The 25018-nt window shown below is 33.2% G+C and overlaps 2 protein-coding genes across 13 annotated transcripts in view; both read right to left on the bottom strand.

The window, feature by feature from the left end:
* Nucleotides 1-96: 96 nt before the first annotated feature.
* Nucleotides 97-895, bottom strand: LOC129793451 (zinc finger protein 18-like). The gene is made up of 2 exons (XM_055833466.1): nt 634-895; nt 97-566 (listed from the first exon to the last, which is right to left on the bottom strand). Exons 1-2 carry the CDS (start codon nt 789-791, stop codon nt 158-160), a joined length of 567 nt encoding a protein of 188 aa, XP_055689441.1. The 5' UTR covers nt 792-895; the 3' UTR covers nt 97-157.
* A 352-nt stretch (nt 896-1247) lies between these two features.
* LOC129793448 (trafficking kinesin-binding protein milt) overlaps nt 1248-25018 on the bottom strand; it is a 28865-nt gene continuing 5094 nt past the window's right edge. The window contains exons 1-7 of one of the 12 annotated variants that reach the window (XR_008750917.1): nt 21119-21663; nt 18920-19831; nt 7414-8207; nt 6539-7318; nt 5122-5494; nt 2974-3864; nt 1248-2212 (exon numbers count right to left, since the gene is read on the bottom strand). Coding sequence is in view for 10 of the 12 variants with exons in the window: in XM_055833454.1 (XP_055689429.1) it covers nt 3032-3864; nt 5122-5494; nt 6539-7318; nt 7414-8207; nt 18920-19595 (3456 nt within the window). In the remaining 2 variants the exon portion in view is untranslated. Of the gene's footprint in view, nt 3865-5121; nt 5495-6538; nt 7319-7413; nt 8208-11237; nt 11291-16201; nt 16324-18919; nt 19832-21102; nt 23910-25018 lie in introns of those variants that run through there. The other 11 variants (XM_055833454.1, XM_055833453.1, XM_055833455.1 and 8 more) reach the window with 11 other exon arrangements.

The raw sequence follows: 25018 nt of genomic DNA, 5'->3' as shown, positions 1-25018 counted from the left end.
GAATGTCAGAATATTTTTTTGATCGTTTTTTTTGTCGACAATTTATTTTTAGTCTCACAGGAAGCGAATTAAATACTTATTATACTATACAAGCAATTTAACGAAATTAATCTACTAAATTTTATTTCACAAAAGATTCCAAAAAAGCGAAATACTTTTATTTGAATAGTTGATCAGGCAGGAGTTCATCCTTTGGGAATTTCCGGTGAATTTGCATATGAGCAGGCATGTCTTCCTGACTCTTAACCACTTTATTGCAAACCTTACACCGAATTTTGTTACCAGTGTGTTCTTTGAGGTGCTTATCACGGGCAGTAAGGCTGTCGAATGCTTCCTCACAGAATGGTTTGGTGCAGGGGATTAAGAGGTGGTGACGTTTCCTGTGATTCTTCCAGTCTTTACGCCTCAGGAAGTCTTTTTTGCATACTTCACATTTGTACTTCTTGGCTTTGTGAGCTCTTTTGTGAGTCTTCAGATTTCCTGGTGTTTTGAATCTTCTTGAGCAGATTTTGCATTCAAATTTCTTCTCATCCTCATTCTCTTTTTGTGATTCTTCTAGCTCAGGCCTGTTAGAATTATAAGATTTATCAGAATTCTAGGAAGGTTTGTGAGTAATTTCTATATGCTACTTACTCTGTCTTAACATTGCATAAGGATACAGGAACTTTCTGAGGATCCTGAAGACAATATTCTTCCTTTACAATCACAGAATTTAGTAATTCTTCGCTTTGTCCTTCCTCTGGTAACTCTGACAATTCTAGGGGTTCTTGTTTAACTTCAATATTTTCCATTTTCCACCATTAGGTCCTTGTTATCCTTACAAACTCTTTAAACTGAATTATAGGAAAGTTTCCAAAACTCCCAATCCCAAACAATTCATCCCGGTATATACCCATCGCAGCATTTTACCTGCAGCTCGTGAAATTTCATTGGACATCCAAAGAAAGTTCTACCGATAGTCTAATGGACAGAAGTTAGGCGAGTATGGAGACAATTGCAAACTTTTAAATTTTTTTTTGTGGAAAATTAATTTCTCAGTTAAAAATTCAGTTTTCTTTAGAAAATTGAAATATATAGACGCCTTTAGAAAATAATTTAGACAATTTAGAAGATTTCATTCATTTTGTTTAAATTTTGAAGCCTGAAGAAAGACAATTTGTCATCCATAACGTCGCTGGAATGCACAAATTAGCTACTTTTTGGTAGAAATTAAGCATAATTATTACCCAAATAAAAAACACTCTCAATTTAGATTTATTACTTAAGCTATCATTTATTTCAAAATAACGATATATTTCATACAATGTCTATTTATCTTCTCACAAAATAACTTCAGAACTCTCTCTTTTCTTGCTCATTTCCTTATACACATTTCTCCTTTCAGCAATATTATACAAAAATATTTATAATAAATAAAAGACGACAATTTTTTTCTTTAAATAAACGCAATTTCGGTCCACTCAATTATTAATTCATCTTAAAAAAATTTTTCTGAGGAATATTTTTTACAATTTTTTTTTACACAAAAAAATCTCTTGCTGAAGGAGAAATTAAAGTCATTGTATAATAATTTTACTAAAAAAAAAAAAGAAAATACTACAGTCATTGTAAAGTCATTTATAAATTAAAAAGAAAACATTGCTCAAAGTAGAGTTCTTTCTCTTTTTTTCTCTCTTTAAATCACATTCATTTGAGAAAGGGAAGCAAAAAAAAAATCCTTTTCTACAATTAAAAAAAACTGATTCTTGTGTCCTTTCGAATAATTCTTTCTCTCATCCTGATAAAGATTATTTTGAAGAAATTCTAAAGTCGCCAGAACTTGCTTTTTGCATGTTCTGAAGACTTTACTAACAACTTTTTTTCTTACTTTCTATTATACTTTTTTTCACTTTGTTATGTAATGAATTATGTTTTCTTCTTTTTAATAATTCTTTTCTCTTCTTCATTCCATCTCTTCCTGCATTGCAAATATAAATTGTTTATTATTCTTTTCAACAGATTTTCTATCCATTGTGGATTTCTACTTTTTTTGGTTTTATAATTCTTCAACACTGCGCTGTTTTTTTTTCTTAAATTTTTGCAAATAAAAAATTTAACGAGGAGGTCTCTAAAGCACTTTTCTTTCTTTTTTTTGGCGCTAATTGTAAAATTTCTTTTGCATTTTATGCGCCTTCTCACTATTTTAAACAATATATTTCGATGATCAAAGAAACTAAAAATAAAAGAACCACAAAAAGCTAAATATTAGCATACACTGAATACAAATCAAGCAAAGTTGATCATAAAATGGTCCTTAAATCCTTCAAAATATTCTCTTTTCTTACTTTTTTTCTTTTTAACTCATGAAAAGAAATACACAAAAAAACACAAAATTCTAAATCTAATGAAAAGGAAAAAATAAATGAAAAAATAAGCTGGAATGTAAATCTACGATAAGTTAAAAAAAAAAATTAAATAAACGCCTACACAGTAAGACCTGAGAAAAAAGTACAATCCTTCACACACTTTCCATCAAATGACCATTTTACGATTCAACCACTTTCTAGGAAAGAATACAACGAAATTTCTGCTTTTTTTCTGGGAGGAGGAGGGGCTATACATTGTAAAACTGAAGTTCTTTTAGGAAGAAAATAAATTAAAAAAAAAAAAACTACAAGAGCTGTTTGAGCAATGAAAATGCTTCTTGGGGCGTTTTCTTTCAACAACTCTCAAAATATGTTTAATTTTTTTTTAATTATTCTGTTTAATTGATTCTTTAAAGATATTTTGAATTTTTTGAAAAAAAAATGTGATGTTTGTTTTTTTTTAACAATCTCACCCACTTCTCCCCTAAAAAACCGTCCCACTTTGCAATTTTGCAACATTCCATTAGAAACCATTGGGGAATGTTGCGTAAGAAAATGTAACAGAAAAAAAGCATTTTCACTGCTCAAAAAAGAAATTTTCCAGCTCAGAGAAAAAAAATGTGATTACAGTGAAACACAGCCTCGTGCGTGACTGCCTCCTTACCTCGTCGCCGCGTCCCATAAAATTACAGGAGTCCACCCTTCCGGCCAAATAGTAGCGAACTGATCGTCCCGACAAAACCCTGTGAAGCTGCTTGTTTCTGTTCTTCCGCCACTACTGGCTCCTTCTTCCCCACACTCCCCAAATCTCTTCGCATCCGTGCCCCAGATGACGAGCCAACTGTCCCCAAATCTGGCCTCTGTCCCCCACCAGCAGCACTCATGAGACTTCTTCGTGACTTTTGACGCTGCATCTGCTTTACACGCGTCTCAATAGCACCCGTACCCGGTCTTGCTGGTACCCCCATTGTACCTGCCCCATCAGACACATCCGATCGATCACCCATTGTGTCATCAACACTCGACGTTCCCGCACTGCTACTCCCTTCACCCGAATCTCGTGCTGTTGAATTCTTCATGAGAATCGCCTTAATAGCATCATTGCTCAACACAACACCCTCCCTCTGGCTGATGCTGCTGCTTCCACTACTCCCTGGCAAATTCTTCAAGCTTGTAAGCTGAGCCATTGGGCTTGCATTGCGTGATCGTGAATGATAGAGTGATGTTGCCGTTCCATGGACTGCCAGGGGACTTATACCACGCACAGCGTGTGCAGTACCACCACCAACAACACTATCCAATCCAAGACCTTCCACCTTCTCAAGCAGCTTAATTGAACGCAATGCACGTCGTTCGAGGCGTGACAGTGTGATTTTATTGTGTGCACTCATCCTCGATGGACGCTCCACCGTTGGCTGTGGATCATGCCCAATGAGTTTACGTCGCAGTATGTCAGCACCCGACGACAGGAAACCCGTAAAGGACGGATCTGGTGACATTGAACGCGTTGGAGATCCTTCTGCAAATTTTATAATTAAAAAAAAAAAGAAAATTTTATTTATAAACTAGTCAACCCGAGCCCCCAATCACGTGTGAGCAATCACCATTTTAAGCTATAAAAGGGGGGCGTATATTAATAGGGGGGATGAATAATACGGTACCTCGAGAAATTCTAAAAATAAAAAAATCCCGTTATCTGACCCTTCAGCAGGTAGAAAATGGGAAAAAATCAATTTTTCTGTGGGGGCGCTATAAAGGGGGGTTGGGGCGTTGGTTGCAACTCGTATTGACCCCCTCTACCCCCATACCAAATTTCATCAAGATCGGCCCAGCCGTTTCGGAGGAGTTCATGTGCCACATACAGACAAACTTTTCAGCTTTATATAGGTATTAAGATCTTAGATGTTTTTTTTTTGCTTAATCGAATAATTAATCTTATTTAAAATTTTGATTTCTTTTGCATTGTTGAAACAATAAAGAGAGAAACAGAAATTTAATGCTGCAGTAAAAAATTAAATAATTCATTGAGACCCTAAAATTTTTAATGCAAAAATTTAGACAATAAATAATGAATTTCTCCTGCTAATTTAGAATACCTTCAGAAATTATATCACTCTAAAATTGAATTTTAATTTTTTTTATCAAACATTTCTCCACATATGACTGATTTTTCCAAATTTTCTTCCACTCTGTATATTTTCCATGCAATTTGGGGCAATTTTTGTAATTCAATTAAAAGAAATAAAAGAAGAAAAGTATGCTACAAAAGAGAGCATGGCAGGTATGCCAAAGATGCTCATTACTAATACATCTGATATAATTTATTAAGATAAATGGGAAAAATTTTTCTGTTGGTTAGTTAACAAATAACTTAAAAGTACCGAAGGAATTTTTGAATTAGAATTCTCTTCATTCTACAATATGTTTGTAAGTTTCTCTATTACCTCCTGCTATAACATAAGATTCTTTTTTTTTGTGGATTTATTGTGGCATGAAAATGGACTATTTGTAAGAATAAATATTTTATTTTTGCATGAAATTCCCATTAAAGGTAGGTACTATACTACAACAAAAAAAACTTCCCTTCCGCTGCAATGTGAAAGATAAAGAGACTATCTTCTCTCTGAGTGTGGTGTATTGATCCATATAGCGTGACTATACTACTCTGTTCCTTTCACACATTTAACAGTGAAAATTTATGCCAAAATATATATAAAAAAAGCTATTTTGGCCCCAAAAAAGCAAGAAGGAAATACAAAAGCAAACACACACTCACCTGGACTATTGCAAGGAGTCACTGTGGGGGAGAAATTGGGGCCAGCAGGTGTGTTGAGGGCACTCGGGGTCACTGCCTTTATTCCACGTTCATTGAGCATGGATGCCAAGCCCAAATTCACGGAGAATGTCGAACATGAATTTCTCCGTGAAAGTCCATGCCGTGGCGTTGGGGGTGCTGTTGATTGCCGTGAATTGCACTCCGATGCCACCTGAGACGTCATCTGGGACTGTGGCATACTGAAGCTCACCGATGTACCATCCTCCGGGTGCATTACTGTACTATTTGTAAATGTATAAATACACCCTGATGGTTGGAATCTCTTGCCAGGATGCTCCTCGGCGTCTTCCTCCACATCCGATAGCGAATATGTCTGGAAACGCATTAAAAAAACAAACTCATAAAGATACAATCTGCATTTCCACCAGACTGTGTGAATTTAAATGCATCCAGACAACGCGAGAACAATTGCGCTCAATTGCAACTTTATCACTCTCTTGATCATTTTATTAATTAACCATTCTCCCCCCTCTTTTGAAATTCTCAATCCGGAAAATTGTATTTAATTGCAATAATTTTGGTGCTTCAGCTGCAATGATGTTTGAAATTACTTTTCTAAATCGATTGAAGAATTAACTTGAGCCAAACATGTGGAAATTGTAATTTCTTCCGTGCAATTGCAATAATAATAATCGTAATATTTGATGTTTAATCATCAAGTGAAAAATACTTTAATATCAATTTAAAATTTCAATATAAAACGCACTTCAAGCTGAGGAAAAGCATAAAGAGATTTTCTAAAGTATATTTCTGGATATTGTGGCATATTTTTGGGAATTTATTTTAATGGAAGACTACTCTAAAATTCATTAGCGTTCAATTAGTTGAGGAATTAACTATCATTTATCTTTATTATTTCCTCAAATAATCAAAAATTATCAATCATTGCTACTGCGTGATTTTACATCGTTTCTATTTCCAAAATTTCTGTCTATTTGCCAAGTGGTTTAAAGTTCACTGCTTTCGTTGCAAACTTCACGGGATCGAAACTCGCTCGGTTTATTTCTTCCAAATGATTCACAACAATCTAAAAAAACTCATTATTTCCTCATCTATGCATTTCTTTCTAAATAAAATTAACACTGAACTGATCTTTGTAATGAACAAATAAACTATTTATTGCAAACCATTAAGGAAGCTCTAGGTACTAAAATACTCTTTTTTATTGATTATATAAGCTGAACGTTCTTAATTTCTTTTTTTTCACACACACACACACACCATCGTCTAGACGGTGGAAGCTTCTAAAGTTCCGCAATTTGAGCTCACAATAATCTTCATCAATCCAATTAATAGTTTAATTTGAGATGGGAAAAGGGGAGAATAGAAAAAAAAAACGAATAGAAAAGAAACAAACCTGCAAACCAAGTTCATCGAGTTCCCTTCCACCGCGAATTTTGACACCAGGTCTATCCTCTAGGAGACCACTGAGTGTGGGTGTTGCCAATCTCGACCAATGATGTAGCGTTTGGGATCCTTCCATGGGTTTAACAATTTTCAACTTTTCCGGGATACGCCACGTGGGATGATGCAGTGAAAGTCCCGATGATCCGGTGCTCATTATACTATCCGGTGTCCGATAGCCCAGCGGAACACCCGAACCCATTTCATCATAGCTGTACGTACCTGCTGGTGCATGTGAAAGCATTGCACGTCTTGCCAGCACCTCAGATGGTGTTAGACGTTTAAGTGCTGCTTCCAGATCTTTAGCACCTGGTACACCAGGAACACCAGCTCCCGATGGGGCGGGATAACTCTCATCCGAGTCCGAAATGAGACTTTCACGTGATTGAGTTTTTGCACCCATTGAACTATCATACGTCGGATAGGCCGCATAGATGGGATTATTGAGCGTTGTTGAGCGACTTGTCTTTGGTACCGTCGACACACTCGCGAATGACGACATTCGTGGTTGTGACGTGAGGGATGTTATTGACATTGCACCCAAATTTGAAACAGTACTTGATGTATCTTGACTTGGGCTACCCTTTGAGGCGCATTTTACTGTTTCAAACACTTTCTTAAACACTGGCGTTGTACCACCAGCTGTACCACCACGCTCGGAAGCAATTCCTGAATCAAGACTATTATCTGAATACAGGGATGACTCCATTAGTTCCGATTGCAGGGAATCCACCTAGAGAATTGCAAGAAAAATGTTTTTTTTTAGTGTCTGACCTCTGGTTTAAGAAGGCTTCCTTTTTTTGCAGGAGAATATGATTACATATTTACCTGAGGTATTCCCAAGCCAGGAATAAGGGAACTCCGAACAGTTGGATGTCCACGCTTTTGCACCTTCTTGAGTTGCTCCTGTGTCTCATGGAGGAGTGCCAGAACCTCCTGGTAGCGCATTTTGTACTCTGCCAATTCACCAGCCAGAAGATTCTGATTCTCCTTCGTTATACACAAAAGTGATGCGTGCTCCTCATTCTCCGTGGTAATCTGATGTAGTCGCATTTCAGCCTCAGCAAGGCGTGCTTGTAAATTAATAATTTGCTCATGTTGCAACCGATTCTCCTCCTTGTAGCGCTCCAATTCGAGATTAACACCCTCAAATTGGGTATTTGTGCTCGACAATTGCTTCGTTATGTCCTCCACAAGGCGCCTCTCTTGCTCTTCCGCCTCATCAAATTCCCTTGCAATCTCCGCCGTCTCCATGCGCAACTGACGATTTTCCTCTTCGAGTGTGTGAATTTTTTTCTGCAGCAAGTCAAAATTTATGGATTTTGCCGCACACGGTGATGCATTTTCACTTCCACACTCATCCCCATCATTCGTAAGGACAGCCAATAGTTCATTTTTTTGATGCAATTCATGTGTAAGTTGTGCTAAATTCTCATTAGCTGCCTTCACCTCGGTCTCCAATTCGGTCACACGGGACTCCAAGCGATTATTCTGTGCAAGCAATTGATTACCAATGTGCACCGTCAACTCTAGATCCTTTTGCTTTTCTTCCAGCAAACCCGTAATGGCATCAATATCGTCATATGTGCGGCTCATTTGGCTAACACGGTTACCCGAAAGAACTGCAAAAAAGACAAATTTATACAATTTTTTTTTAATTAAAATTATTCTTTTTTTTTACATTTCAAGGGAAAACTATCAAAAATAGAATTAAAGTAATTAGTTTATTAGTGTTAACAAACAAAAAGGAAGAAAAGAAAAACCTCTTTATCTTCCTCCTCAAGGGAATATCTGTCTGGCATGTGAAATGCTAAATTGAGGTCCTCTTGAGTCAATTAAATCCCCTCCTTATTCACTAAATCACATCCTTTTGCCAGAGAACGATAAATAATCACAAAATGAATATTTTTGAGCAAAAATTCACCAAAAATTGTCTCAATTTTCACTCAGATAGCAAAATCCCCGAAAAAATGTGACGTAAACTCAATATTTTTCACCAATATGCAGGATTTTATAGATCCTTCTCTCTGCGCAAACTCCCACGAAGGAGTTTTTTTTACCCCACCATGGAAAATCACCTCTCTGACCCCCTTCTTTCCTCCATAAAACTACATGAACACCACTTCTCTCTGAATTCTCATGGAAACACTGCCTACATGGTGAGCTAAAATGTTTAATTATATAACATCCACCGCGTATATCAGTTATATTTTCTCAAATATTTTCACAATATTTTCACATTTTATTCATGTGGAAAATTTTTTATTTGTTCGAAGAATAAAGTCAGACAAACTATCTTCAATTCACAGAGAGCTCTAGAGATATCAAAAGTTTCACAAAATTTCAAACAGAGACCATCACTGAGTGAACAACTAAACACTCGTACTAATCACAAGATTCTCCCCACACTGTAAAGATCTTCAAGAAAAAACAATTCACTCGAGATTAGCAAATCTCATTAAGAAGTATCTAAATAAATCGACATTTTCTATAATATTCTTCTTTTCAATCACTTAGTGCTCGTTATAATGTCTCGTCGTCTTTTCACATTGAACTGTGTGTTATGCCTTTAAAATTGGAAATGAGTCAGCCTGAATGGAGTGAATTATTTTAGCACGAACTTTCTGTGTGCGGTGCGTGCATTTTTTTTTTGAACCGGCTCCCGAGAGAATTTTCAGCCTTTTACCCGCACTTAGAAATAAAAAAAACATCCACGACACACTCTTCTCAATTCCTCGTGAATTACAAAGTCTATGTCTAGTATAAAAATGTTATCTCTCAATCTAAAAATGTCTCCTCTTATCACTTGAGAAGATTTTAGTATGAGAAGCATGTGGAGAAGTTGGTTGACTTTTAGTTTTTTTTTTTTTTGAGTGGGGAATTATATATCAAACTGTGAGGCATTCAGAGAGATAAATGACATCACTGTTCCATAGAAAAAAAATGAGCGAACAAGATTAACCATGAAAATCTTTCTATACATTTAATGCATTGTTAACCCACATTAGCTTTGCCTGTTTTTTTTTTCATTGCATTAGGGTATTTTTATTACTTTGTAATCCATGAAACATTTGCATGAGAAGCATATGCGCGTAAAGCAAATGTACAATGAGCGATAAAAAATTTAAATTCTTTTCTCGGATTTCTTATGCTTCTTAATTTATCATGAACAAAAGTGAAAAAGCTCCATTAAAAAAAAGCTTTATTATCAAAATAAAATACCCAAATTTTAATAAAATTTTTTTTCTATACTTTTCCTTCAACTTCAGACATCAATGGGTTAATAAACTTGTAAACATGAACGAACATCTCTCTCCGTGAAGGTTTTCACAATGTTTTGCAATTTATTTGACTAAAGTAAGACTTCAAGCAATATAATAAATTATGTGCAACAAAAACCCATTGCGCGAGAACCTTAAGATTCTAATCCATTTTTTTCCATGAAGATTCAACATTAAAAAATTGAATAAAAATCCCTAAAGTGCGGGGAAATGAAAAATAAAGAAACTGCGAGATATTGTATTGCGAAATTCCTTAAGAAATATTTCATTTTACTAGGTCAAAACTTTAAGTATATTGAGGAGTATGAATTTCTTTCTCGCCTGCGCAAATTATGCTAAAAGCACCTTTTACATACAAGAAATTCATACACCTCTTTTTATTTATTAATGAATGAAAAGAAGAGAAAGAAAAATATATATGAATGGCATGTGAAAAGAGGAGTTTAAAGTGAGATAATTTAACAAAACAATTGACGGGTAGATTTGACTGATTCTCTACAAACGTTAAGAATTGTGATGTTACGTAACAATTGAGAGAATCTCACGTGCAAATTAACTTACAATTCTCAAATGCGAGCATCTCTCACACATATAGTCACAGCTTTAATCTCATTTAATAGTCTATTAAAAGAATTTTAAATTTAAATAAAAAGCACTTTGTGCACTTTTCTCATGTTTCTCACTTTAGTATAGTGCTGGCGCGGACGGTACTTAAATGCCAAGCAATGCCAATGACTTTTTATTTGTTTCATTTTGATTCCCATTCACCCTAAAGGTTTTCTTATAGTATGTACTGTTTTCTTTGCCATATACCGCCAGTTGGATCTTTTATTCGTTGTATTTTATAAATTTAAAAGTGAAAAAGAAAGAAAAAAAATTAATTAATGTATTTGTGGGAATCGAACCGGCGGAAATGGGTATGAGAAACTGATGTTCTTAACAATTGTTCTAAATGATGAGCAATACAAATCAATGTACAACGTATTAAATCAATTAAAAATTGACCAAAATAAGCCATCTAGAGAAGAAAATTAAAGAAAAATTATTAAAAAAAACAACAAACTTTCATTCCAACTCGTAGCATCCGCTGAGTTTTTCATCATTCTTGTCGTTTTTCGTGGATCGAACTCCACTGAAGGTGCAAGAAGAAGCCTTAACAGAGAAGGTCAACAAAAATTGTGTAAATATTCTCAATCAACAGACGAAGGAAAACAAGAGAATGTGAAAATAAAACGAGATAAACGTCATGAGGTGAAAAAAAAATAGGAAGAAGGTGTATAGAAGAGGTATAGGGTACTAAAAACAAGTTATACAGAGAAATTCCAATAATGGGAAAAGCTTTCCTCTCTCTTTGCAGAGTCTTTTTCTAACCTTTTGTAAAAAGTTGCTCACACTCGGGATCTGTGAGGAAAAATGATTCCTTAAGTTCATCAACAAATTCCCGATTGAATGATCCGAGTGTTTCTTCATGGCAGATATTTTTTGTACTGTTACAGTCTTCACCGTTGCTCCCTTCGCAACGTGTGGCATAAGAATTTTCACGCGACATCGATGATGGTTCATTGTGTGCACATTGGAAGACACTACTCCGTAATTTTCTACTTCTACCACGACGAATTGTCTCACAATTCTTTGATATGCCAAAATTTGCACCTGAATCACATTCCGCAAGTGATTCCGCTAATTCTTCATTAAGTGAAATGGCCATTCCTTCACCATTCACTGCTTTTCTTGGTCTCTCCGTCATCCAACGGAAATTTATGTCCTCTTCCTCATCATCAACATGACAGTCTTCATCTTCATCACTCATCCTCCCACCGATCACACAGAAATGATTTATCCACGACACGGCAATATTAGGTACTTCTTCTTCTGTGCTATAACTTAATGTTCTTCCTCCACACCATCAACTTTTCACATAAAAAATAATTTCTTTTAAACAATCTTTTTTTTCTTAAAGAGAACAAGCAGCAGAAGTTTTAGAAGAAAACGAAAGAAAAAAAAGTAGCGCTAATTTTTATGCTTTTCTTTTCTTGCTCTGGCATTTTTTTATGTAATAAAATTGTGAAAATATCGATCAAGCGTGTTCAAAATGAAAAATATACCACCCAAAAGGTATCTCTATACATATAATAAATTGCACAAATACACAAAAAGCACAGCACCTTGAAAAAATATTGCGGCAGAATAAAGAGCAGAAAAAAAATTATGTAAAAAGCATCAATAATGGTCGAGTTTTCTTCATATTTATTAACTCTTCACTTGAGAGATCCCTTCCTCATTCACCTATCACGTGAATTATCTCATATAAAACGACACTGAAATCTCCATCCAACTTCGTGTAATTCTCACGCTTAACTGAGTCAAATACCTCACCTCAACATCAGAGTTCAACTTGCAATACTCTTTCTCTATCCATTATTTTCTTCTTTTTTTGCACACCCTCTCATCATGATGAAAATCAGACACGAAAGAGCACATACAAATTGTTTAAGCAAAGAGAATCAATCAGGTCATTGATAGAAGCTCCATTACTAAAAATATATTACATGAACACGAAAAAGATTCCTTTTTAATTTTAAACTTTGCCCTCGACAACACAAAAATCGTTACTAATAAATTTTCCCGAGATTAAAATCACACTGTGAGTTTAAAAATCATTTCCTTCTCAATGATTTTACATTTCAGTGCAAAAATATTTCAACATTTTTTTTTAACACATCCTGGACGGCTTGACGCACATCGGCGTCCACTGACAGTTCTCAATTCTGTACGCTGTAACAATTTGCCACTCTTTTTGCGTTTGACATTTACCCGGTAGGAAAACTTCTCCAACATTTTTTCAGCCAATTTTGATTGCTGACTCGTAAGGTGTTCATATATGATTAATAAATCTATTATTTATTAAATTTATGAAATGATTTGAAATCAGCATTTAAAAGATTTCAAATTAGTTGTGACAAGAAAAAGGAATTATCTAGAATATTCTAGATAATGATAATTCTGGATATTATTATCCTATGAAGGAAATAGAAATAACAGACTAAGAATTTAGAATATTCTAGATTTTTTTAAATCACACTGTCACAAATACATGTATAAATGTGCTAAATGTATTTAGCACATGTATAAATGTGCTAAATACATGTATTATGAAGTTTTCAGAATTTTTAGAATAAAAAAGTCAACCTGCTTGTTGACGTTATCATCAGGTGATTTAGGTTATATATTTTACGAAAAGAAAATTTTCCTCTTACATAACCTCAATTTAATTTTTGTGATAAAAAAAATGCTTCATAATGTTTAATAGCAAAAAGGAAACTCGTCTGAGAGATTTTCACTGAAATTATCCCATAAATCTGACTTTTTTCCACATGAATATAAAAGTGCGGTTATGTTGGCATGAGAAAAAATGCCAAATATGTCCAAAGATTTTTGAAAACTAAATTGTGTTTTCTTTGCGATAATTTTATATTAAAAAAAAATTTGTGTTACACATAACTGAATATTGTGTCAAATAAATATTTTCTGATAACGTGCGAAGAACATAAGAACACCATGGTCCCACCGGGTAACATTTCTGGACGCCAGTGACTAATTGTTACATGTCGTGTAAAAAACCTTTGGGAAGTATTTTACCCGTCGTCAGTGTGTTAAACATATTATTTTTTCCTAAATTCTTACGTCTTTATTTTATTTTGCTTTAAAATTGTAGAAATTACTCGGTAATTTCATTTATTCGAAAAATCATAAATAAATTCATGCAATATAGTTAGAAAATGCAAACATACAAACAAGTGAAAGAAAAACTACTAAAAAGCGTAAAAAAATTTTGAGAAAAAATTGTTTACACGAGTTTCGAACTCAAGATTGTAAGAATAAAACCCCAGTACTCTGTTAATTACGCTAAAAGAAAAATACGACAGAGAGTCAAGTTTTACGCCTTTAAATAAACCGAAAGTATTTAAAAGAATATTATTAAATTTTTTGCTATTAAAAAGTTTAAAAAAAATTGAAAAAAATATAGGTCTTGATGAAATCCACACAAACTTATGTACTCTTCATTGCTTTTAACCTTCAGAAAAATAATAAACAATATATAAGATTTAATAGGTAGCTAAAGTTAGTTACTTTATTGCTCTTCTCATACCTTCTCAGAAAATTTGTTTAGAAAAAATCAATATGTGTCTTAAAACATTCGAAAAGGTAAAGGTTTTATGTAAATACCTTCTTTAACCTGAAAATCTTCTTTTACGGCAACTTATGGGAGCTCAAAAGCTTCAACTTATCACTGGGTAATTATTTTGTGAGTTTAGTGAGAAAGGAGAACTAATAAATCTACCTGCATTTATGTGATGATTTTCAACTGAAACAACCCAATAATAATTGAGGTAAGTAACGCAAAAGATCTATTACTTCTTTCATCTCTATTTGCTTCTCTCTCATGCATTATATTTGCATATTTTCCCCAAATTAAACGTTTATTCAAAAATAAATAAATATTTTTTCTTTTAAAATTCCAATGAGATTAAATTATCTTTATGTGCGCACATTAATCGGTTGAGTAGTGTGTAGATTCAGTCAATCTAACGAGGAGGCCAAAATTATTTTTCGCAAGAAATAATTTACTTTCAAAGTGATTTTTTTTTCGCTATAGCAGCAATGAAAAGATATATTTATGAAATTATTTGCAAATAAATGATTTTCTTTCTGGATCACCAAAAAATAAATAAATAGAATTAAATAAAGGTAAAAAGTCTATTTAAATTTCAAAGTATAATAAAATAAATAAGAGTATAGGAGAGAGAGAAAAAAAGGAAAGTTCTACTCGATTATTCATCAACAGACGTAGATTGTATTTTTGCAAAACTCCGTGAGGTGTGAGAAAAGTGAATTGAACGTGATTAAAGTTGTCGACATTCTTTAACCTTTTCTGCGTTTTACCAGCATATTTTATTGCTAATTTTTCTTTTCTATGCCAAAGGAGGAATTTTTCTTCATCTTCTTTTAGGAAATAAACAGAATACCTCTCAGCGTTATAATTGTCTTTTTATTCGCAAGTCACGCAAATATTCTTGCTTTTTGCCCAACCCCCAATTAAAAAGATGAAAATATTTTTAAGGTAATTGCATGAAAATGTGGAAAACATGAATGGAAAAATGACAAATAAATTCTCATAAAATTGAGACGTTTTTTTTTCTTCGTTGATGTTAACATTGAGGTTCTTTTGCCAAGTTTTCACTCTTTATTTTTCGCTCTATCTGAAGAATCTTCTGTTTGTTCTTCTTGTTTTTATGCCTTCAAGTCAGCTAATCTGGCACTGAAATACTGTGAAAATTCTTGGCATTCATTTATATAGAAGAGCGTGAAAATAAAAGTTCCAAAAAATTGATTAGCAATTAATTACAGATATTTCTGCGACCATCGAAAATATTGTCCAACGATTGAGCTTTGTTAGATTAATTTATTGTGTGAGGGAAACTATAGATAGGTACTTAAATATAGTAGGTATATTTTAGTTAATGTGAGTCACTGAATTGTGACGTTATAATATTTTGTATTTGGTCACTTAATATGAAATGAGGTAATATTTCATTTTTCAATGCATTTTCGTAGACCTGGGGAAAGAAAGAATATTCTTCAAAGGTCATAAGGTTCTGAAGTATTTTTTGTTTTTGTATGGAAAATTTTGCAGATTGAATAATAAATTAAAAATTACCAAAAGAAACTTCCCATTTTCCATTGGAATAAGAAAAGCCGCCAAATATTTGCTTAAGACTACAAATAATACCTAATGTGTTTATGTCTCTTGTTATAGTAAAATATATTATGCACAATTAATAAGAATACTTAGAATTTAGAATTACATATTTGGAGTAATTCTAATGATTCAAATACAATAACAGATTAAAAACTTTACTGTTCCTTTAATTTTTGAAATATTTCATTGTTTTCATCATGAGCATGTGCAGTGCATTGTGCATAACATCCTTTTGTCGCATATGACATTATCCTTTTAACCTTTAATCAAAAGGTAAAAAGGGACTTCTAGGACATTCAGAATTAACTTTAATTATCCTTTTAGAGCTTCTAACTCTCCATGGGGTCCTTTGAGACACGCAAAAAAGTCATTTCATACATAAAGACCTTTTGCGTAAAAGTTAAAATGCGTTGTCCCGTGATCGGAGCATTTTTCCATCACACTGAAACACGAGTGTCTGTCTCATTTTTTCGAAAAAGCAGCAATTTAGCGGAAAAGAAAACTCACAAAAAATCATTAGGCACATTCAGCACACCAATTACCATAAATACATTGTAGAAATGAACAAAAATACCTGGTGAAAAGAGGCAAAAAAAGCTTCAGCAGTGAAAAAGTTGAGTGAATTTTTCTTTTGCAAAAATATTTTCAACCCTTGCAAAGCACACAGCCTTCCTTTTTGTCCCCGAAGCCACAAAGAGAGCTATTCATGATCTGAGGAGTTAGTCCCCAAGGAGGTAACCAAATTTAATTTTTAAATTATCAAAGGGCATTGTCAAAGACTCGAGAAAAGCGTAGTCATTTCCCGGAAAAGCGCTGGGAAATATATGAATTTTCACATTTTATGTCAAATCGGGTGAAAACTTTTTTGATTTTTTTCTTAATTTCTAGTTATTCTAGAAAATTCTTTTCTGTGTCATATGAAAGCTATTTAATGGCCTAACAATATATATTTAAATCATTTTCCTACGGTGGAAAACTCGCGAGATTTTCCGGCATTGAACTTTTCTTTCGCTTCCCTTTTTTCCAGTATTGTACGTGACCAATTTTAATGTAGCGTATTTTGTAGCATTTTTAATTATCTTTCATTTGGTATAACACTTGCCGGGGAAATCCGCTGGGAAAACTCGCTACAGAATGATTTTCCAAAGCTAAGCAGGTTTTCGCGTTGGAGAAAAAGAGATGGACAATTTTTTTCCAGGGGAATTCTTAGAACATTCTGGAAACATCAAAGAGGGGAAATTGCCTATCTCTTTTTCGCCAACGCGAAAACGTGCTTAACTTTGGAAAATCATTCTGTAGCGAGTTTTCCCAGCGGATTTCCCCGGCAAGTGTTATACCAAATGAAAGATAATTAAAAATGCTACAAAATACGCTACATTAAAATTGGTCACGTACAATACTGGAAAAAAGGGAAGCGAAAGAAAAGTTCAATGCCGGAAAATCTCGCGAGTTTTCCACCGTAGGAAAATGGTTTAAATATATATTGTTAGGCCTTTAAATACCTTTCATATGGCACAGAAAGGAATTTTCTAGAATAACTAGAAATTAAGAAAAAAATCAAAAAAGTTTTCACCCGATTTGACATAAAATGTGAAAATTCATATATTTCCCAGCGCTTTTCCGGGAAATGACTACGCTTTTCTCGAGTCTTTGACAATGCCCTTTGATAATTTAAAAATTAAATTTGGTTACCTCCTTGGGGACTAACTCCTCAGATCATGAATAACTCTCTTTCCCAACATATAGGCACTAACTTTCACTACGTGCAGTTGATAAACATTTTGGACTTTTTGTTTTCAATAAAATAAACACAATTTTCCGATAAAAATTGGCCTTATTGACAGATTTTTTCACACAATTTTTTTTCGCGTGTTTTTGAGACGACTGACATTTCTCAACTGAATCCCACTGAAGCATGTTTACTGTAAAATCCATGGAGTATCATAAGATATTTCCGATGCTTTCCCCCACGCAAGTGAAACATAAAGTTTACTCCATATTGACCGTTATTTCAAAGTGTTGAGAAATATCGGAGAAACAAAATGCTCACGTGCTCAAATTAAATGAGAATGTCATTTTATTTTCCCTAATTTCCCCTTATTTTTATGTTATTTCGCTAAGAAATACTGGGAAAATAGAATACTTAACAATTTCCTATTCTAATGATTAATAAATACACATAAAAAGCACACGTGCTAAAAACAAACAAATGTTACATAAACAAATTGTTATCGGCTACAAAAAAAAATACTAAAATGACTAAAATAAATCATATTTTCTCGTCAATTAATCTAAATTCCATTTTCTAGCGTACAGAATGTAGTACTATCATTGATGCAGATCCATAAGTATTTACACATAAAATTAATCGACATTGTATACAACAAAAATGAGGCAGAAGAGTAATATGATAGCGCTAATCATCCAAAATGGAGAATAGATGTTTCGTAATGAGCACGATATGGTGAGAAGTACCAGCTATATGATTAGAATGGAATTCTAACATTTTGTATTAGAACCATTTATTGATAAATAAAGTGATTAAGTAGCGTCCTTTTAAATAAAGGAGCGTTGTAAATTTTTGAACAGATAACCTAAAAAAAAAAAGTCCGACATTTTGAATTTTGAGGTCTAATCTCCAGATTTTTGTTAGATTTTCTAGGAGTTTTATCACAAACGAGGTAAATTGTCGCTTCGCTCCAATTTACCTCGCCCCGCTTCGCGGGGATTTCTTGCGATTCGCGCAAATTTTTAAAAGAGAAAAGATTTGTGATGAATTGAAATAGATTTAATGGAATATTTATTCGTTGGTAAAAACCGCCTGGTATCAGTAGTCTCTGTACCAAATTTCATTACGATCGGACCAACGGTGTAGAAATGCATAGATGAACAGGAACGAAATTATAGAGAGACCTTTCTTTATTATATAGAAGAAGAAGATTTGAAACTTTTGTTTATTCTTGGGATATTTTTGAAAGTTCCAAATCGAGAAAATGCTAGTACGACATTTTTAAAATTTAATATAAAATTTTTATTAAAATCTTATCAATAAATTGTAATAAAACGATTAATCAAAATAGAAAATAGTGAGTTCATGGTATATTCTAATCCATCTCAAGAAGTTTTCAAGTGGAATTTTAACAAAGTAAGCCTTCCGTGGACAACATAAAAATCCCATAAATTAATTTTAGCTTTTCTATTGAGTATTTCTGAACATAATGCTATCACCATGTAATATGATGAATGATTCAACAATTTGTAGAAAAAAGAGAATTGTTGAGAAGAAAATTACCTCTATTGTCCCGTAAATGCTTGATAACACGAAGATAGAGATTTCCAGTGGGCTCTTTGGCAATGTGGTATAAATAATCTTGAGAATATTCTCCATCTGTTTTCAGAATATCCTCACAGTCCTTTTTATCACACTGATCACTGATTAAATGCTGCTGCTGTTGTTGCTCAGGATTGTCTACCTTCTCCACGGAATCTCTGTGTGCACAGAAATTACTGAGAAAATCCCAAAGTGATTGATTCTTGGTATCCTCCTCCTTGCTGAGCTCACGAATCCTCGCGATGGCCTCAAGTTCCAATTCCAATTCTGTGGGAATTGGTGTGAGATCCTCTGCTTGACTATCTGATTCCTCACTTATGGAGTGAAGGTACGTCGTAGGTGGTGGGATGTCTACATCGCGAGAAATACTCTTCGTGAGGACTTTGATGGTATTACCAAAGCCACCACTTGAATCAAATGGAATGGATGTCGTTGGTGGTTCTTTGTTGCGTCTTTGACCACCTCTCTCCGTGTAGTCACTCAATAAGCCACCTCGGTAGTCATTCTCCGCACAATTGCTCACCCCAATGCAACTCCCACCACGATCAATATGCGAACTAATGGATGCATCAACTACAGTTGCAGTCTCCTCCACAAATTCCTTGCTGACGGCATTTCCTGTCCGTTTGCTTGCCATTCTTTTCTTCTTCTACAAATGACTCGGTCACACAAATTCGTCATCACTGCGTGGAGCTATTTTTAAACGCGCACACTTTCCCCACACACTTTGTTATCCTTTTTTCCCTTCACACTCATCAGCAGCCCCCGACGACAATGTTCTTTATACGTGTACTCCCACCAAAAATTATTTTCAAACTATTCTCGCGTTTGACGAAAAAAATTCAACAATTCACGATCTATTGATAAGATGAACTTTACCAAGAAAAAAAGTCCACCCGGTAAAAAAATTGATATTGGTACGTGACGAAAGGCAGTGAGAGAGAATAAAATTGAGATAAGCACAAAGCAAGAGTTCTTGTGTGAAATAATTAATACGATCTTGTAGAAAAAATCATCCAATAGAAATATTGAGCGAAAAATTGCGTGATTTTTTATGCTCTTAATTTTTCCCCTAAGAGCTCCCTCAATTAAACACCTTAGTAGTTCATTTTATTATAATCTAATGCAACTCTTATTTGCATTAAACATAAAAAATTCCACAATGTGAAGCATCTGGCGTTATCTTTTTTGATGAGAATTATTATAACATATAGGTAGGTTGCTTTAGAAGTTTTGAGTTTTTAGAAACTAGTAAATTTTTTATATCTTTTAATTTTCTTTTGATTCGTAATGTTTTTCTTTTTAAAAAAAATATTAATGACAAGAAATACTATAAAACAGATAATAATCTTTGTGGAGGTCACATTATTACTGTTTTTTTTAGTGACGTTTTAAACAACAAATACCTAATGATCATTTCATTAATTAATTTTAAAACATGATTTAAGATCGTAATTTTTCTCGAGAAAAGTACCTACTTTGCACTTCTACAACTTTTTATTGAAGAAAGATCCCATTTAATTAGTAATAAAATTGAATGAAATGGAACTTATTTTAGTACAACACTCGAAGCTCCGTATCCAGAAGCTTAATATCTTGAGTTCAAGTACTCATACGACTACTTTTTTGCCGAATAAAATAATCTATTTATACTCTTCTAACTCAATATATAGGTAATATTATCCCCAATTAATCCATTAGGTGGATCTTTGATACAAAATTAATATGAAATTTTTACAAATTAAATAAATAAAAACATTTAAAAATTATTCTCAAAACTTTCAGCTCAACTGGCGTGTAGAATTTGTAGTTAAAAATCCAATTGACTACTTTCGCATCTTCTATATCGAATTAAAAACATATTTAATGCAATTATCTCATATTATTATTAAATTAATCAACAATATACGGTGTGCGAAAGGTACTAATTTTTCCTGTCTCGCCACACTTTATCACACCAAATAATTTATATTTATTTACTTTTAATCATGTTAACGAATTTTTTCTCTTGCAATCTTTCCAATTAATTCATCTCTCAATGATCTTTAACTCTTTTTTTTCTCTTCAGCAATTATTATTATTAACTATTTGCAATAAGAACTCGTGCTTTCAATTTGTAACTTCTCATTTTCTTTCTCTCCCACCCAAGATTTTATATACATATTTCTGTTATACTACTTCTTTTTTTATTCACTTCAAATTAAACAAGAAAAACTCGATTATTGCACTCACGTTGAAAAATTACATATTTTCATATTACAAAAAATTTCTTTTTGACACGTCAGTTATAGCTTATATTGGTGTAAATTTTGTGTATAAATATTACACAAAAATAATAATTTATCGTTTTCTTTTCTCTCACACTTGTATTACATACAAATTTTGTCATTTATCACACTTCTCATTTCATACCCTTTGTCTTTTAAAAAAAATCTTCATAGAAGATTCACTACATCATATTTTTTTTCTGAGTAGCACCTCTTTTTCCCATATAAAACTTTTCCTCAATTTATACCAAATTTTTCCTGGCACTTTGTGTTGAAAGAATTTCTCATAAAAGTCTCTCGGGAGACGCGTGTACGAAGGAGCGAAGAATGAAATAAAAAGCACTGGACTCTCTCTATATATAAATAATTATTAAATATTATTAACAAACATGTTACGTACGTCCGGCACTCACAGCGGTTCAGTCAATACTACCACCACAACGCAAGTGCCTACAAAATGTATTTTCAGACTCGATAATCGCGCCTCTATTTCTTTTCCCTTCTTTCCACTAACATTAAAACTCCTCTCACACCCAACACATAGTACGGCTACAGCTTTCGTCGTCTTTCATCGAAATTTATATTCTTTTTTTGACTTGATGAAATTGTAAAGCCATATTTGAGTAGCTACCTATATTTATGTCTTACAGATAGAAAGAAATGAAACGTGATAATTTCTTCGGACACAGAAAAAAATTAAGAAAATTCTGATGGATTAATTTTCCAGGGACTTTTTTTATATAAATAAAAACAATCTTATCGTCGTGCAGTTTTTATCACTGCTAAATAGCTTTGGGACATGCAGCAATAAATAAATCGTACCGACATTTGTACGCCCCTTTCTCTCCCTCTACAATACAAATCACCCAAAAAATGAACCTATATCGGGATCCGCATAATCAAGATCGCAGTTGCAATAAAATTTTATTACAACTGATATCCTGTTCTAAAGTTTAAAACCTTCAAAATTGTAAAGATAGCGCACCGAAAGAACGCAGTAAGAAAGCCAAAAAAAATCGCTGAGCTTCCCAAAAGTTTTCTCTGGACATTGGCACAATTCCAAATAAGAATTCAAGTCAGCAGACAAACACTCTGAATCGGCACTAGATGGGTCCATTACTACATTCACACACCCGCATTTTCTTTTGGAAATGTAGTAAAAATAAAAATCCCCAAATGACCTATGACCTTTCTCTCCATCTCTGTCTCTCCCGCTAAAAAGCTCCTGTCCTACTTCCTTGGCAAAGGAAACCCTTTGCGCAACAATATATCTCCATTCATTCATCTTTTTTTTTTCGTTTCTTTCTGGTGACACAAAGTCGCTCCTGCAGTGCGAAAAGCCGAGGGGACATCTACTAATTGAAATATATTCGCAAAATAAAAAAAACACTAAATGCAAAATTTTGCAATTTTTTGTGATAATTTGGCAATGAGAATGGATTGCCGCCAAGTTAATGGTTTATTTAGAGAAACTTACGTGACGCATTTTATACATTTTCAACATTCCACCCAGGAATGAACGAAAAAAATATTGTAAAAGCATAAAAGCTTTCATTTTGCGTAGGTCATAGTATACAGTAATGTATGAAAAGAATTACTAGAGGTATTCATGAAAGATATTTAAGAAGAAATAATAATTGAAATTATATTGAAATTGATCACAAAAGAGAATTTCGTGAGGTATTCAAGTGAAATGTTATATTCAAAATATAAATGCACCTTTGGCTCCTCCCACTCGCTAATGAACAAATGAGAAAGGTGTCATTGTGTTGTTTTCTTACAAAATAAGCAAAGAATTTTTTTTTTGAAATAGAAAGTTGTTAAAAAAAATTTACCAACACGTCGCTGGACATTATTTTCTTTTTTTTGAGAATTAAAAAAAAAATTTTGAACGAGAGATTGATTTTGATTTGCAGAAGCGAATTAACAAAATGATAATAGAAAATGCAATGAAAAAATGGCACACAAGTCATAAATAAATTCTAAGCTCTAACAAGAGCTTTGATAAGAAAGATAAGGAGAATGTCTTTTATCTTCAAAATCAAACAAGAATTAAATGTTAGTCTTCTCTGTAATCCTCAAAATATCATCGCGTGAATCGCATTTAAGAAACAAATTTGAGTCATAAAAGAATAAAATGTTAAACAGTGTCTTGTAGAGATATAAATTTACAATAAAAGTTCTAATTTTATATTCCGCTGAGAAACTGCAGGTGGTACTTCCTAAGAATAACGTTGTGTGCTGAGAAAAATTCTAATACATTAAAGCTTCTATTTAATTTTCTTTTTTCCTTTCACTCTCACTCTCTTCTACTAGTTTAAACTAGATGTGTCGAATATTTTTGGTGTGATCCAAAATAATAATAATAAAAATAAAATGAAAGAGAATTTGCGTCACTAAATTCTTTTCAAGTGGTTCACTCTCGCGATAATCTTCTCTTCAAAAAGTAAAAAAAAACTCCTCTTTCCTCAAGTTCAATGAGAAACAAACAAAAGATAAATCATTTTCTTTTACAAAAATTAAAACTCTGCATTTTTTTCGCGGAAGGTGCAATCAAAACAATTTGTGAATTTTGTATTATTGCATGATGGGGCTTGTGAAAAGGAGAACATGCCCTCAAATAGTTGTAAAAATGAAGAGTTCCATTCCAAGTTTTATTTATTTATCTTATTTATTTCTCCCTCATTTCACATTGATTTGCAACATCACTAATTTTATCTCTCACGAATATAGATTAGTCACAGAACATGAGGTGAGAAAAAAAAAGCATGAATTTATTAGAGATAAACTTCTTCGCCTATCATTTTGCTACAGCTATGCTGCGGCTTAGAAGAGGAAAATGTGCAAAAATTCAATCAAAGGCTAGAACAATTCGCAGAGTGCTCAATTAATGATTTATCTGACCGTCAGAGTTGCTAAAGAACTTTTCTTTTTTTTTAATACAGTGGGACCCCAGTACAACGACCACTCGGATGTACTCTTCACACTCATTATTTTCAATGCGCGAGAGTAGTTCAACCAAGCCGTCGTTGTACTGGGGCCCACTGTATTTGAATAAGATTGAATAGAAAGAAAACTCACTTTTTTGGTGTTTGAATGAAATTCAAAATCTGATTTTCATATTTTTGTCTAATTTTAAAATTTTACGATAATTATTTAACATTTAATGCACGAAGAGTTTAAAAATTAAGATTTAGTTGCTGCTCAGACGCCTAATTTAATTCCTAGCCATTAAAATAAATTGAAGGATAGTCAGAGATACTTCTAAAAATTTTAAATGATTTCTCACCAAACGAAAATATTATTTCATAAAAATTAATTTTAAAAGAAATGAAAATTAATAACTTTTTGGCGGCTCCCCGAAACTCATTGCATTCATATCTAAAATTGTTTGTGTTTTACAATTCAACCCCAAAGAAATAATGCGAATAAATAAATACAAAAATCAATTACGACACCACTCTCCTCTTGCATTTTAAGACGCCGAGCAAACTAAAAGCACCGAGAAAATAAAAAATTATATACATATCAAAAACAACAGGTAATCACGCAAGGTGTAACACTTTGTACACAAATAAAACTATTCAATTGTGAATGATACGGAGGTGTTGAGTGAAGAGAAAAAATAAGATAATTTACTAATTCTAAGAAATTATCATGGAGATATTTTTAAGTCATTTCTCTACAAAAATAAAGTATGTTAGAAAATATATCTCGAGAAAGCTCCCAGAATTTTTAAATACCGACATAATAAATTTTAAAAATCCCGTTTGAATATTATATTTTCATACAT

This window comes from Lutzomyia longipalpis, chromosome 3, assembly GCF_024334085.1.
Source record: "Lutzomyia longipalpis isolate SR_M1_2022 chromosome 3, ASM2433408v1".
Classification (NCBI taxonomy): domain Eukaryota; kingdom Metazoa; phylum Arthropoda; class Insecta; order Diptera; family Psychodidae; genus Lutzomyia; species Lutzomyia longipalpis.
This window is presented reverse-complemented; position numbering and strand designations above follow the sequence as displayed.